The sequence below is a fragment of the Girardinichthys multiradiatus genome, chromosome 7 (assembly GCF_021462225.1).
Source record: "Girardinichthys multiradiatus isolate DD_20200921_A chromosome 7, DD_fGirMul_XY1, whole genome shotgun sequence".
NCBI classification, from domain to species: Eukaryota; Metazoa; Chordata; class Actinopteri; order Cyprinodontiformes; family Goodeidae; genus Girardinichthys; species Girardinichthys multiradiatus.
The window spans coordinates 34,295,987-34,310,152 of NC_061800.1; the positions used below are offsets into that span (position 1 = coordinate 34,295,987).

General features: G+C 38.8%; 2 protein-coding genes across 3 annotated transcripts in view; one reads left to right on the forward strand and one right to left on the reverse strand.

The window, feature by feature from the left end:
- znf654 (zinc finger protein 654) overlaps positions 1 to 14,166 on the forward strand; it is an 18,463-nt gene continuing 4,297 nt past the window's right edge. Inside the window, exons 1-10 of one of the 2 annotated variants that reach the window (XM_047369647.1) lie at positions 1 to 156; positions 952 to 1,097; positions 1,955 to 2,036; positions 2,275 to 2,410; positions 3,263 to 3,465; positions 3,595 to 3,731; positions 4,440 to 4,578; positions 4,759 to 5,043; positions 7,997 to 9,136; positions 9,896 to 10,671. In XM_047369647.1, coding sequence (XP_047225603.1) covers positions 31 to 156; positions 952 to 1,097; positions 1,955 to 2,036; positions 2,275 to 2,410; positions 3,263 to 3,465; positions 3,595 to 3,731; positions 4,440 to 4,578; positions 4,759 to 5,043; positions 7,997 to 9,136; positions 9,896 to 10,671 — 3,170 coding nt within the window. In that variant the 5' untranslated portion in view covers positions 1 to 30. Of the gene's footprint in view, positions 157 to 279; positions 464 to 951; positions 1,098 to 1,954; positions 2,037 to 2,274; positions 2,411 to 3,262; positions 3,466 to 3,594; positions 3,732 to 4,439; positions 4,579 to 4,758; positions 5,044 to 7,996; positions 9,137 to 9,895; positions 10,672 to 14,166 lie in introns of those variants that run through there. The other variant, XM_047369648.1, reaches the window with a different exon arrangement.
- Positions 4,915 to 14,166, reverse strand: part of zgc:152951 (uncharacterized protein LOC569013 homolog) — a 26,117-nt gene continuing 16,865 nt past the window's right edge. Inside the window, exon 12 of the mRNA XM_047369650.1 lies at positions 4,915 to 5,051. The gene's annotated coding sequence lies outside the window, so the exon portion shown is untranslated. The remainder of the gene's footprint in view (positions 5,052 to 14,166) is intronic.

Below are 14,166 nucleotides of genomic sequence, written 5' to 3' on the forward strand. Positions count from 1 at the left end.
CGTGTCTATGCGCTGAATACAGCAGCCAGTATGGCGGACAACGAAAGTGATTTAGAAACTGACGGGCTTGAATTAGCTCTGGATTCGCTGTGTCTTAGACATTGCACGGACGAGTCGACTCTAAACAGCAAGGACTACTGCTCTGAGTTTTGTGAGGTGTGTTGGAAGAAACTGTTTAGGCAAAATTGCAGTTTGTTTTGTGCTAACACACCTAGCTTTTGTAGCTCCCGCTAGCCTACAGACTAGCACTATTTATGCAGTTGTGTCGGCACAGGTAATCACAAACTCGCACAAATAGCCAGTTTTGATTGATAAAACCAGAACTTTGTCTTTATAACTGTATACAAACAGGGTTAATTATCTGACATTTGAAAATGTTTAACTGTATTGTAGCTTTTCAGTTACGCTAAGCTAACAGAATGGTGAGAGTGAGAGACGAAACAAGGACTCTGCATACAGCGGGGTGAGCGTTACATTTTACGAGCTGACGTTAACTGTCATGATAAATAAACCCAAGAAGGTTTAATGAAGAAGCTTTCATTTACAAATATTACCGATCCGATATGTTTGTGTCGTTATCAAAACCGAAAGCACCATGTTTGCTTTCCAGTCACTTAATAATGAACAATGTGATGTTCTTTGTGACTTCTGACACTTTTTCTACAATAGTTACACGCCTCATTTTAGGAAACAAATACAACATTTCAAGTTGCATTGTTACCTGTACTTATTGCCATGTTTCAATAGATCATTAGATTAGTGTTGCATCATGTTCCTTGGATTAATGTGGTGTGTATGTATGCTTATTTAAACAAACATACATTTATCTTTTACATGATATTTACGGGGGAAATGTAAGGCCTAGCAGAGAATACCAGAGAAACGATTGCTTAAGTGAACTTGTATTTCTGTGCTTTTTAAGGTGTAATTACCTTTGTTCTTCCTGTATAGTTGGTTGAGGAGTACACAGGCCAGTGGCATGTTCCTCTGCCTCAACTCAAGGTGTTGCGGACGGCTCTCTGCAGTTTTACCAAAGCCACAGCTGCCTTTCCTGATGACTGTCAGCACGTCCACTATGTCCTCAGCAGTCTGGCCTTGTGAGTATGTTTGAAACCTATATTAGTTACTGTCACAACAAAATATTACATGTCAACTCCAGGACAGAAGAAATCATAGTCCTTAAGCACATAGAAATGGGTTAATATGAGATTCTGATGGTATGGTAATAAGAAAAATGTACCACGGTTTTACAGTATTGACACACAAATTTTAAACAAGAATGTAGAAAATCATCATATTGCTGAAATTTAAAACAAAAAATACCAATAATATTTATTTTGTCACAAGATTGTTAGTTTATTATTAAGTTTTATTAATATTATTTAAGATTTGTCATTTTGCCTTTGATGGAAAATTACAGAATAAACACGTATTATTTAGTATTTATCAAATACTATACATACACTGATGGTGAGACATAGAGTAGTCACTATTAAACATGATTTTACTAATATTTTATAACGGAAACAAACTGGTTAGCCTGGCTAGCATTACTAATACATCAATCTCTGTACATCTCCCAGAGAATCTAGATCATTACCTTAATTGTGAGATTTTCCCCCAAAAAATTGCCAACATTTCTAGATCCAGCGTGCCCCATGAGAGACAGAATTTGAAAGCTCCAAAGGATAAGGCAGAGCAATTCTACTGTACATATTGGAGACAGAATAGACCACAGACATGTTTTGATATGTCGTAGGAAGTCCAGGTTCCTTTTTAAATCCTTTTTTATATCTCTGTTCTTCCTCTGTCTACATGTTAAAACACTGATACTGAAAATTACGAACTTTGAGTCTTTTTCTTCATACGTAACTGTGAACCAAACTGAGGGTATTTATTTAATTGCTGAGAGATGTGTATTGTTAGACACATGTCCAACCTTTTTTGTTTACAGGAGCTTCTTCGAATTGATGCTGTTTTTTAGCAAGGAGGAATTTGTGGAGGAGCCTTTGAAAAACATCCTTGATTGTTTTCAGGTAACTAAGCATTGTTACTTTGTTATTCAGGCGGCAAACAACCAGAGCATCCAGCTTCAGCCGCTTCCGATTAGTAAATTCATTCCAAACATAAAAAACACTACCAACTCTTAACTTTAACTAATAAAGATGTTTTATAGTGAACTTTCCAAAAGCCTAGTTAACATTTGAAAAAAGATTGATTTAAGAACACTATGGACCAGACTTTAACTTGAGTGCTGTGTCTGTTTTTTTGCAGGAGTGCCACTGCAAACTCCTGAGACACAGGAACATCTATCTTCATCATGTGAAGCAGGTTATCAAAGGTGGAGGTCCATGGGAGAACCAGGTGTTGCAAAGAATTCTAAAAGAGACAGAAATGTCACAGAGTGAAGGTAGGCATATATTGCGTCAGGAAGTGCAATTTTGTTTTAAAAAAAAAAAAGGACTCTAATCAAACTGCTGTTAAAACTGGCTGAAGTTGATATATTTTCTAAGTTGACAGAATGTAATGGGCCAGGGGTGATCACTATTGGGGGGGAAAGATGCATGCTTCTATGATTAGGGATGTCCCCATCAAGATTCGTTTTGTCCCCGATTTCATTCAGTCATTTAAGATGAGGCATTTGTCCCAGTATGATACTACATTAAAGTTAATACATTCAATGCACTATATATGCACAAACTCTGTTGCTTTTAAGTGCAGCAAAATAACACGGTATATTTTATTCAGAATATATCATTTACATTGTTTTTGATGTCATGTGAACTCACTCACTCTTTAATAACATTCATGATTCTGCAGTCTCTTCTACCGGTTTCTTTTGAAAGTAACAGATATTTTGCACCATGACCCATTGAACTGAAAACCTGACTGTAATAAATTTGTGTTGACATGAACTTTTTCTAATGGACTTGAGTTCAATGTGACTGTACTGAACTGAGGTGCAGTTGTTGTATTAGAGTATAGGAAGTAAAAAAATTTTTTATCATGGGACATTAAGAAGACCTTTGGCCTTTTATTGTAAAGTCTCCTTAGATGGTTTTTGTTTTGAGCAGGAAGGATATATACAAATCACCTGCACTTAATTGAAATAACTTCTTGCTAACCTTTAACCTGAACCCTGTCATTTCAGTTAATGTTTGTGACCTGCAGCGTTATCTCCTAACAGAAAGTAAATTACATGTACTCAGATTTGTAAGCAGAAACTTCTATAATGTAACCGATGCGCTCTCCGTTTTTGCAGTTGATGACTACTTGAGTACAGAATTGCCTATATTTTTGGAGCTGCGGGTTCGATACCTGCAGGCCTGTGAGCGGATGCAGGAGGCCATGGCTCTATCTAAAAGCTGTCTGGAAAACCAGGAGACTGGAAAGCATCTATACTTCCATCAGGCCTACCTGACCTGCCTTTATAAGGCCTCCCTATATGAGAACCTTCAGAAGGAGGTAAGGACATTGTTGAATTTCTGCAAAAGATGATTTTATGTTTGTGTCCTGTACATTACAATCAGTTTGAGTGTTGTCAGTATATTTTCTTATCTCTATATTTATTAACGTAATATTCTTGTTCCCCAGATGGCAGAAATAGATGGCCGCGATGCAGTCGAGATAATCTGCAACACGGAGAGCGTGGAAAAAGATGAGCTTTTGTTGTCACTGTGTAAAGCTTTCCTCACCCGGCAGTTGCATAAAGGGGACATGTATTACATCTGGTATGTGTGACATTCTTAGAAATGCAATGTTGGGCATCAACAAGACACTTTGTCCCTTTCATTTCATTTAAAATCTGTTTAATATTTACACATCTAAAGATTTCAGAATCCGTAGAAGGTTCTCAGGTTCCACACTTGTTGCTACTTTTATGCTCTGGCTAATGGTGTTGTTGTTTCTTCAATCTATGTACAGCAGCAAGACGCAATGATGTTTGCACATGTATGATATGATTTTTATAAGATCAGTTTTTTTTTTTATAACTTTTGGGTTTACTGTAGTTGTTCATCATTAACACATTACGCAGCCATTATAGTCAAACCACCTTCCTTCTAAAGCATCCATTGTCAACATGCTGTTGAAATAGCTGCTGTCTATTAGTAGGCACTGAGCTTACAGACCTTAGAAGGTGTTCTTTGCGTGGCAAATATCAGGATCAAATACCAAAAGTCCTCAGAGCTAGAAGATGAGGCTAATTTGTATTCTCATCCAGAAGTACGAATGGTGGGACTGGAAGTCTCCAGGACATAGCTCCAAGCACTACACTCCATATTTTTGGACACTTGTAGTAGATCTTTCAGCAGTCCTCTGAAAGGTTGCACTGGCACCCTGCAGAACACATGATGTAAAAGTAAAGATGATTCACCTGTTGATGGCTGGCTGTAGCATCCATGGAGTAGACATAGTTGACCATGTTAACTTTATTGCAGGGATCTTGTCTTCATCTGGAGTAGATTGCACCTGAGGGCCCATCCCTCCCGTCAAGGCTTCCTGGCTGGGTGTTTGGAATTAGCTTCATCTGCCACCAATGTCAGAGCCATCTTCCCCTTCATCAAACTGCTTAGTGAGGTAAAACTGCTAGCACAGCATCATCCTAGGCTCACAATTAACTTTTTCCCAATCTTTTCAAATCTTATCATGTTTTATGCTAAATTTTTATACCCTTCCACCTTGGCCTGACTCATTTGGTACTCTCATACATCTTTTGACTTATATTTTTTCCACTGATATTTCTTTTCAATTGTATAGCTTGGGGGTGAAGGAGTTGAAGTTGCTGTTGAGCTCTGTGCCAGGGCATTGCAGCTCTGTGATACCCAGGGTGACACTGTGACCCGCTCACTCGTCTGCAAGACCATTGCCTTCCTGCTGCCTCATGACTTGGAGATCTGTCGAGCGTGCTCCCTGCTGGTCTTCTGCCAGGAGCGAAGCCTGGAGGCGTACCGAACTGTGTGTCTTCTTTACAGGCATCCGGATCAGGAGCAACATCCTCACAACAACCCTCTCCGGACCAATGTTCGCTTCCATATTCTGCAGGTTGTTATCTAAAAGATTAATAACAGAAACATTTGAGTATTTTGAAAAAGTTCAAGATTTTTTTCTCACTCAAAAAAAGTGAACTCGTATAATATAGATTCATTACACATGGAGTGGAATATTTTTTTAGCCTTTATTTCTTGTAAATTTGATGATTAAGACCTATAGATAATGAAAACCCAAAATTCAGTAAAATTTGAATTTTGTGAAAAAGTTGAATATTGGAAACTCACAATGTCACACCCTAATCAGCTTATTAACTGAAAATACATGCAAAGTTTCCTGAGCCTCTAAATGGTCTTTGTCTGGGTCAGTAGGCTACACAATGTCCAGATTAGTCATTCACACCCTCCAAAAGGAGGGTAATCCACAAAAGGTCATTGCTAAATCAGAATCAGAAAAGCTTTATTGCCAAGTACGTTTTTGGACATACAAGGAATTTGTTTTGGCGTAGTCAGTGCAATACAATACAAATTAAACAGTATAAACATATCTACAATATAATATAAATATATGTGCACAGTTTTAAGTGAGTGAGAGTAAATATAGAGCAGTATAAGATGCAAGAGCAATACAACAGTGCAGGTGATCATTGTGCAAGTATGGCAGTGCAAGTAAAGCAGGAGTCCAAGCTGAGCGTTAATGTAACGCATAGAGTTGGTTGTTCAGAGAGTGCTGTATCCAAGCATATTAATAGAAAGTTGAGTGGAAGAAAAGGTGGGGTAGGAGAAGGTGCACTAGCAACAGGTATAACTGCAGCCTTATGAGGATTGTCATGAAAATCCTTTCAAAAATTCTTGAAAGGATTTCCCTGTGAAGAGAGCTTCACAAGGAGCGTACCAGGGATGGAGTCAAGGCATCAAGAGCCACATTCCTCATTTCAAGCATCACCTAACCCAGAGATAACATCAAGAGCTAAGGAGAAAAAGAACTGGACTGTTGCTCAGTTGTCCAGAGTTTTCTTTTGAGATGAAAGTAAAGTTTGTATTTCAAGCCCATTTAAAGTCCAGTGTAACGTTTCCACAGTCAGTGATGATTTTGGGGTCCATGTAATGTGAAGTCCACAGTCAACTCAGTGATTTACCAGGAAATTGTAGAGCACATCATGCTTCCCTCTGCTGACAGGCTTTATGGAGACGCTCATTTCACGTCCCAGCAAGACTTTGCATTGTCCCACACTACCAAAGTCACCAAAAGCGAGTTCAAGACCATGGTGTTACTGTGTTTGATTGACCAGCAAACTGGCCTGGAAGATTTAGACACCAGACCCAGCAACGCAGATGACCTGAAGACCGCTATCAAAGCCACCTGGGCCTCAGTTACACCTCAGCAGTGCCACAGGCTGATTGAATCCATGCCACGCCACATTGATGCAATAATTCATCCAAAAGGAGGCCAGCTTAGCACTTAATGACATTTCTGTTTAAAATCTCTTTTTATGATCTTATATAATATGCTAATTTTCTGAGACTGAATTTGTTTTTTTTTTATCTTTAAGCCATAATCAAGTAAAATGACTTGGAAAAATTGCCCTCCATGTGTAATAAATCCTTATAAGACGTGAGTTACACTTCAAGGAATAAGTGACAAAAAATATTGAACTTTTTAAAAAAATATATTTGAAATGTACCTGTAGATTGGTGGATTTGGTCTCTTATAGATTTTTTTCTTTTTTACGTTTTTGGGTTTCAAAGCAAACTTTAATGTAAACGAATAACCAGAATACATGCAAAAAGCAGTTTTCAAATAATTATTTAATTTATCAGGGGGAAAAAAGATCCAAAACAACCTGGATGTAGGTCAGTGTTCATGTTTCAGCCTCAAGAAAGAGACAGGTCAAAATTCACATCCATGGGAAAAACTACTGCTGACCAAAAATATCTTGATGATCCCAAGACATTTAGGGCTTGAAATTGTGGACTCACGAGGCAAAAGTATCATTTTAGAAGGTGTGTCCCCTTTTATGTAAATGTGATGTAAATCTTTCACAACATTTCAGAGAAACATCGTCCCATCTGTAAAAGATGGCTGTAGCAGTGTAATGGTCTCTGGCTGCTTCAGGACCTGGACCACTTGCTGTAATCATAAATTATGCTGTCTACCAGAAAATCTTCATCCTGAGAGAATGTTCAGCCATCGGTTTGTGAAGACCTTAATGGTGCGTTCTCTTACTCTTGTACTAAGAAATCAAATTTTCCCAGTCAACAGAACAACCAGAATCCACTGGAGCTTGCTGAAATTAAGAGCTTATTAGCTCTTTTGATAAATGTTTCCCATTAAATCAGTGGCACACATAGTACTGTAAAATACGTATTTGTAAATATGTTCCTTTTGTGTTTAAACACATAAAATATAGATAAGTATATGATTAGCATGTATTGCTAATTCTATTTTGCATTAAAGGAAGTAGCAAATCCTAAAATTGTCTGACTTTTAACAAGAATGCTCTCAACTTGGGTGTGACGTCATTCCCAGATCAGAGCTCTGTCTTTTGAGTCGGACCCAGCATAATCTCAAACGCACTTGGTTTATGCTGCAGGACAGTGATCCAAACCTCTGAATGGCTCAAAAATATCCTCAAGAAATGTAAACCCTTTTTAAAAAACAATTGTTTCCTGTACGAAAACCCCCCAATGTGACTGAATTAAATTTATTTCTGCAAAGAAGAGTGGGTCAAAATTCCTCCACAGTGATGTTAGTCTTGCTGCAAGTTGCTAAACATGCTTGGGCCCACTCTCCTCGTGGCACCACCAATTCTAAGGTTTGAGGAGCATTTTCCTTTTCTCATAGGGTCAAGTTTGTTTGGATGGGTGTTTTTTTTTTTTTTTTTCCTTAAAGAAGTCATCATTTGAAAACTGAGAAAATCTGTAAGGTGAAAATACTTCTTTTGGCACTATTGCAACTTAAGTATTTGTAATTTAAGAAGTTTTAAATATTTTTTTTCCCTTTCCAGATGCTGAAAGAACGCCTGTGCTTTGACCCTGAATTTTGGAATCTCCTCACTCTCAGGACTCACTGCTTGGAGTTGATGAGCGATAACGTCATGAAGGATGCTGTACTCAATGAGATGAAGGAGGAAGAGGAAAAGGAAAACAGTGAACATCTCTTGCCAAATAACTGTGTGAATGAATCATGCACTCTCTGTCTGGATTCATGCCTTAGCACTCAAGGAACCATTGAGAGCAAAGACCTTCCAGAAAACCCAGTTGTGGTTGAATCAGAACCAAAGTGTCTTGCTCAAGGTCCATTTCCTTATCTAAGGAGGAGGAAATGGAATCAACTTTCGTCAGATGATGAGCTTGACTTTGTTAATGACCCAGAATTTAAATACCATCTCAAACCTACTTCTTTGAGTAGGAAACCTATGTACTCACTAAGACGCAACCAAATTAAAGTGGATAATTCTGCCCCTGTAAGGCTCCCTTCAAACCACCAGAGAGAATACTTGTCCAGAAGCATTAAGAACCAGATATTTAAACGAAGGGGTCGGAAGAAGAAATGGCTGCAGGGTCTTCCAATGATGGAGCAAGTGCAGACGGTTACAGAAAAAAATATCAGAGTTGGTGGGAAAAAGCGAGGACGAAAGCCTTTACCGAAACTGGAATTGTCTTTCCCTGATAATGTAATTCACCTCACAGAGGAATCATGTGGTGTTCAGGTGGAGGCAGAAGGCAAAGATCAAGGTATACCTGATTTAGGTGTTGAACCCCAAACCCTAGGTAAACAGACAGAGGATGAAATTAAACATTTGAACGAACTTATCAAGGAAAACGGTGAAAACACAAGTGTAGTTAGTGCTTACAGTCTCAGTGAACAATCTCAAGAGGAATCTCAAAAATATTGGGAGTCAAAACTTTGTGATGGTCTGCCAAGTGAGCCCCAAGCTGCTGTTCTTGCCGTCGAAGCTGACCCTGAGCTTGATGGTCCTCTCTTTGAGTTGTTGGATAATCCAGTTGAGTTGCTACACAATTACTCCCTTCTTGCTAGAAATGCTGATGGTGACGAACCAAAACCTCCAGAATCTGAAGAGGTTAATGGTAATGTAAAGCAAGAACGTGAGCCAGAAGTGGAAACAGAAGACCAAAACATTGAGGTCAGTTTTTTTTCTTTTTCTGCCAGAAAAAGCCCAGTCAATGTCTGTCTGCTTGATATCCTTTAAGGGCACTAGCCAGTGCAAGCGTTGCGCCTGTGAGCTTAATTTAGAGTCTGAACAACGTGGGAGTGGGTCTGGCTCCTGCTGGGAAGGGACTATGGAGGACGGCCTACACTAAGAAGAATAAGAACAAAACATTATTTTACGAGTTGCCAAAAGGTTCCAGAATAATCAGTAAGAGTTGATAGAGTTCTCGCTAGTCACTTGAAAAAAGTCACAGTTTAGGAGCAATATGGTAAGTATAAACATTCGTAAACAGATAGCTATGACTTTTTTGGTCAGGGGCCATAATTTATCATACTTCGCATTTTTAAGACAATTGATATCCGGTATTTAGATTCGACGAAAATATGATCTGCAACTGTTTAAGTACAAGAGATCTTAAAGGTTTGTTTTCAGGTATGAAACTGGTATCCATTGGTAAAGGAGCAGACTGATCTTGAAAAAAACAAACTTTTGTCAAATTATTCATCAGAGCGTTATATGTAAAGTTGGAAGAGCGTTAATGTGTCACTATTGTATTATGGCAAGACTGTGAAGAATAGTTTGTTTCCAATTTTCTCCCAACTGTACCCAAAAACAATCACAACTATCAGCATAACGAATTTACCATTTTGGTGATGCAGCAGTTTCTCATACTGTTTTATGAGATCATATTTCCTGTTGAACCAGATTTCTCATCTTTGTCTGTTTGTCTAGATAAAACCCATAAAAACATGGAGAGAGAGATTGCTCCGGACTCAACAGTATGGTCACTTAAGCTATACCTGCAAGATCTGCCAAAAAACTTTCAAAGGTTTGAATGTGATGAGGCATGCTTTCTCACATTTAAAGAAAAGAAAACTAAGATGCATTCTTTGTGGAAAACGCTTCAAGCATCTGCCTTTGGCCAAAAAGCATATTCTCGAGCACATTAATGAAATGTCAAATCATAAACCGAGTGAGGAACAAATGCAGGAAAGTCCACCTGCTAATGGAATCATGGAAAACGAGCACCAGCCGGAGGAAGAAAAACGGATCTCTGTCACTGAAGACGAATCTTCTGAACAGAAACCCAAATCCAAAAATAAACTGTCGAGCCTCAAGAGGGAAGAACGAATAATCAGGAACATCCGCATCCTGCTTAGAAAGACGGCTTTGCTTAATAAAAGAAACAAAAATCCAAACTCTGAGATTACTAAACAGATAGAGTTCATGGACGAGCAAGTTGTCATTAAAGATGGTTTGGTGATAATAAAGAACGTGTCTATAACAAAGACGGAGAGAGAGGAAGAGGCCAAGGAAACCCCAGTGGAGGAAAATGGTTGCAGTGTGGACATCACGTACCCCTTGTGTCCGTCGGACGTCTGTGATCGGGTATTCTTGAAACTGAACAGTTCGTTGACGAGGCACGCCATCAAATGCCATCTTGGTGAAGAGAAGGTGCTGGAGAAGACTTACATTTGGTCTAAGAACAAGTGCTGCTTCTGCATCAGGTAGGAACTAAAATATGTATTAATATGTGTATGTATAAGTTACCAGCTTAATAAATAACCTCATGTATTTATTTAGTACAGGTGTATTGACATCTCAGGTCACATGATCTCACAATACTAAAATGTTGCAAGATATCTGGAGGATTTTTAACTATTTAGTTGCAATAAGCATCATTTAAGGTAAACACAGTGGTTCATCAAAAGTTCAAAGTTTTCAGGCTATTGAGAACGCGGTGAATAATTTCCAACCATTCTTCCACCCTTTGATGTGACATGTATCTTGTTCAATTCAACTGGAAAACAAATCGGTTGCGGTGGAAAAATTAGAAGAGCTGCATCAACTTTGTACCTTTAAAACCTCTGATTGGATTTCAGCATTGTCCAATTTCGGAAGGTAGGATAGATAGGACAATGCATCTTGACATCTTACAGATAAATCTTTGTGAGGACGTCTCTTGTCCACAGCCCTCTTCAGATGACACCCAGATTTTTCTGTCAGATTTAGATCTGAACTCTGGATAAACCATTCCAAAAATGTAATTTTCTTGCAGCAAAGGCATTCTGTTGTTGATTTGGTTGTACAGTTGTGTTCAAACTAATTGACTCCAACTAGACTAACCAGATAATCAGTTTTTAGTAGTAATCGTATTACCACAAAGCAAATAATTTACAAGTAGGTGTAGTAGTTATAGAAAACCAACACAACCAACATTCATTATATGTCTGTTCCTGAGTCTGTGTTGATTGAATTTATTCAAAGAGGTGTGTTCAAAATAATAGTGGATACAATTTGCTAAAGAACGCATCAACTGCCCTATGGAGAAATACAGACACTGCTATTCTGTTAAACAACCCAGTGTTATTTTTTTTTTTCTTCATTTCCTGTGATGTGATTAAAAGCTTGATACATTTTCTTTATGGTTTGATTTAGAATATAATCTGCATGCAAATAAAAACTATACCAAGGATTTTAAGATTTACTCGTTTTTAATCGCACTGCTATTATTCTGGACACAACTGTGTTGCTGCAAAATAACCCCTCTTCACCCTCAGCTTTCTGTCAGACAGCTGAAGGTTTTGGTTCTAAACTGAGTGCTATTTGGAACTGTTCGTAATTTTATCCACCTTGACAAAAAACCTATTTGCATCTGAAGAGTAATTGCAAAGAATGAAGCTGCCACCACCACGTTTCGCAGTGGGCGTGGTGTCTTTTTGGTGATGTAATGTTTGTTTGCTAAACGTACCTTTTGTCATTGTGATACAAAAGTTTTAGTTTGGTTTCTTAAGACCATAACACATTATCCCACAAGGTTTTGGGAGATTTTAGCCTGCCCTTGATTTATTTATTTATTTTTTTAATTGGAAGGAAAAGTCTTGCATATGATCTTAGTATAGAGAATACAGGAGATCATTGTTGTAGATCGTAATCATATAAACCAAAATATGACATGTGCAATTATGCTACAAGACTAATGATTTAGAACACAACCAGTCCTTGGTGGAAATACCCACAGCTCCATCCATGTTGCTGTCAGGCATTTGTCAGCCTGTCTGACCCGTTTTCTCTGTCTTGTGTCGTATCACTTTTGGAAGAACACTCAGAAAACAAAGCTTTTGAATTGGCTTAGTCAAAGTCTTTAATTTATTTTGTTAATGCTGTGGAAGGACATACTTCATACAAATCCTTTCAATCTAGTTGAAGTTCATTTGAGTTTATTTATATAACACAAATTCACAAAATGTCATCTCAAGGTACTTTACAAAGTCAGTTCAATTAAATCATATAGATTCCAAGTCAAGTACATACACGGGTTGGACAATGAAACTGAAACACCTGGTTTAGACCATAATAATTTATTAGTATGGTGTAGGGCCTCCTTTTGCAGCCAATACAGCGTCAATTCATCTTGGGAATGACATATACAAGTCCTGCACAGTGGTCAGAGGGATTTTAAGCCATTCTTCTTGCAGGATAGTGGCCAGGTCACTACGTGATACTGGTGGAGGAAAACGTTTCCTGACTCGCTCCTCCAAAACACCCCAAAGTGGCTCAATAATATTAAGACCTGGTGACTGTGGAGGCCATGGGAGATGTTCAACTTCACTTTCATGTTCATCAAACCAATCTTTCACCAGTCTTGCTGTGTGTATTGGTGCATTGTCATCTTGATACACGGCACCGCCTTCAGGATACAATGTTTGAACCATTGGATGCACATGGTCCTCAAGAATGGTTCGGTAGTCCTTGGCAGTGGCGCCCATCTAGCACAAGTATTGGGCCAAGGGAATGCCATGATATGGCAGCCCAAACCATCACTGATCCACCCCCATGCTTCACTCTGGACATGCAACAGTCTGGGTGGTACGCTTCTTTGGGGCTTCTCCACACCGTAACTCTCCCGGATGTGGGGAAAACAGTAAAGGTGGACTCATCAGAGAACAATACATGTTTCACATTGTCCACAGCCCAAGATTTGCGCTCCTTGCTCCATTGAAATCGACTCTGGTATGTCACCCATAATGTTGTGTGCATTTCAATATTTTGAGCAAAACTGTGCTCTTACCCTGCTAATTGAACCTTCACACTCTGCTCTTACTGGTGCAATGTGCAATCAATGAAGACTGGCTACCAGGCTGGTCCAATTTAGCCATGAAACCTCCCACACTAAAATGACAGGTGTTTCAGTTTCATTGTCCAACCCCTGTATGTTCCAATTGTTCTAATTATCATAGTGTGGTCAAATTCAGTTTATTATTCCACTTGGTTAAAAGGTTTTCTATCTAAGGAAAACCAGGAGATTGCATCGAGTCGCTGATTTGCAGTATTCACTCCTCGATGCACATGTAGTGACGGTGGCAAGGAAAACTCCCCTTTAACAGGAACAAACCTCCAGCACACCCAGGGTCCGTGTGAGTGGCCCGCTGCCACGACCGATTAGTGGTGTGAGAGGACAGAGCATTGATCCAGGAGTACTTTCTATGTGAAAGAAAAATAAAATGTTGAGGAAGTAGTAGCTCCTTTAGTGAGTTCATCCAGGGGAGAAATGCTGCCAAGCAGATAAACTGAGTCATATGAGAGATACTATATGAGAGCACATATAGTTCATCATAGTAAAAGGACAGATAATAGCTCTGTCTGGGAGAGAGACGGGTTTAAACACTGTACGACGGTGCCCATTGTATCATCTGTAGAAGGAACAAGTTGTTGGAGCAGTATCCCAGCTGATGCCCCCCTCCAGGAAGATGTCACAGCAAAATGCCCAACTTTGTAGAAATAAACAATTCTGCAAAGATTAGGCCACAGCTCATCAACATCAATGTAAAAGACTCATTTGTTGCTCCCTAAGGTGGCACAACTTATTAGGTTTAGGGGGATTTGCTTTTTCACACAGGGAAAGTTTGACTTGCGATAGTTTTTTCTTCCGTTAATAAGCATCATTTGAAAAATTCTCTGTCTAATTTACTAAAATGTGTTTTATCGAAGAAATTGTACAA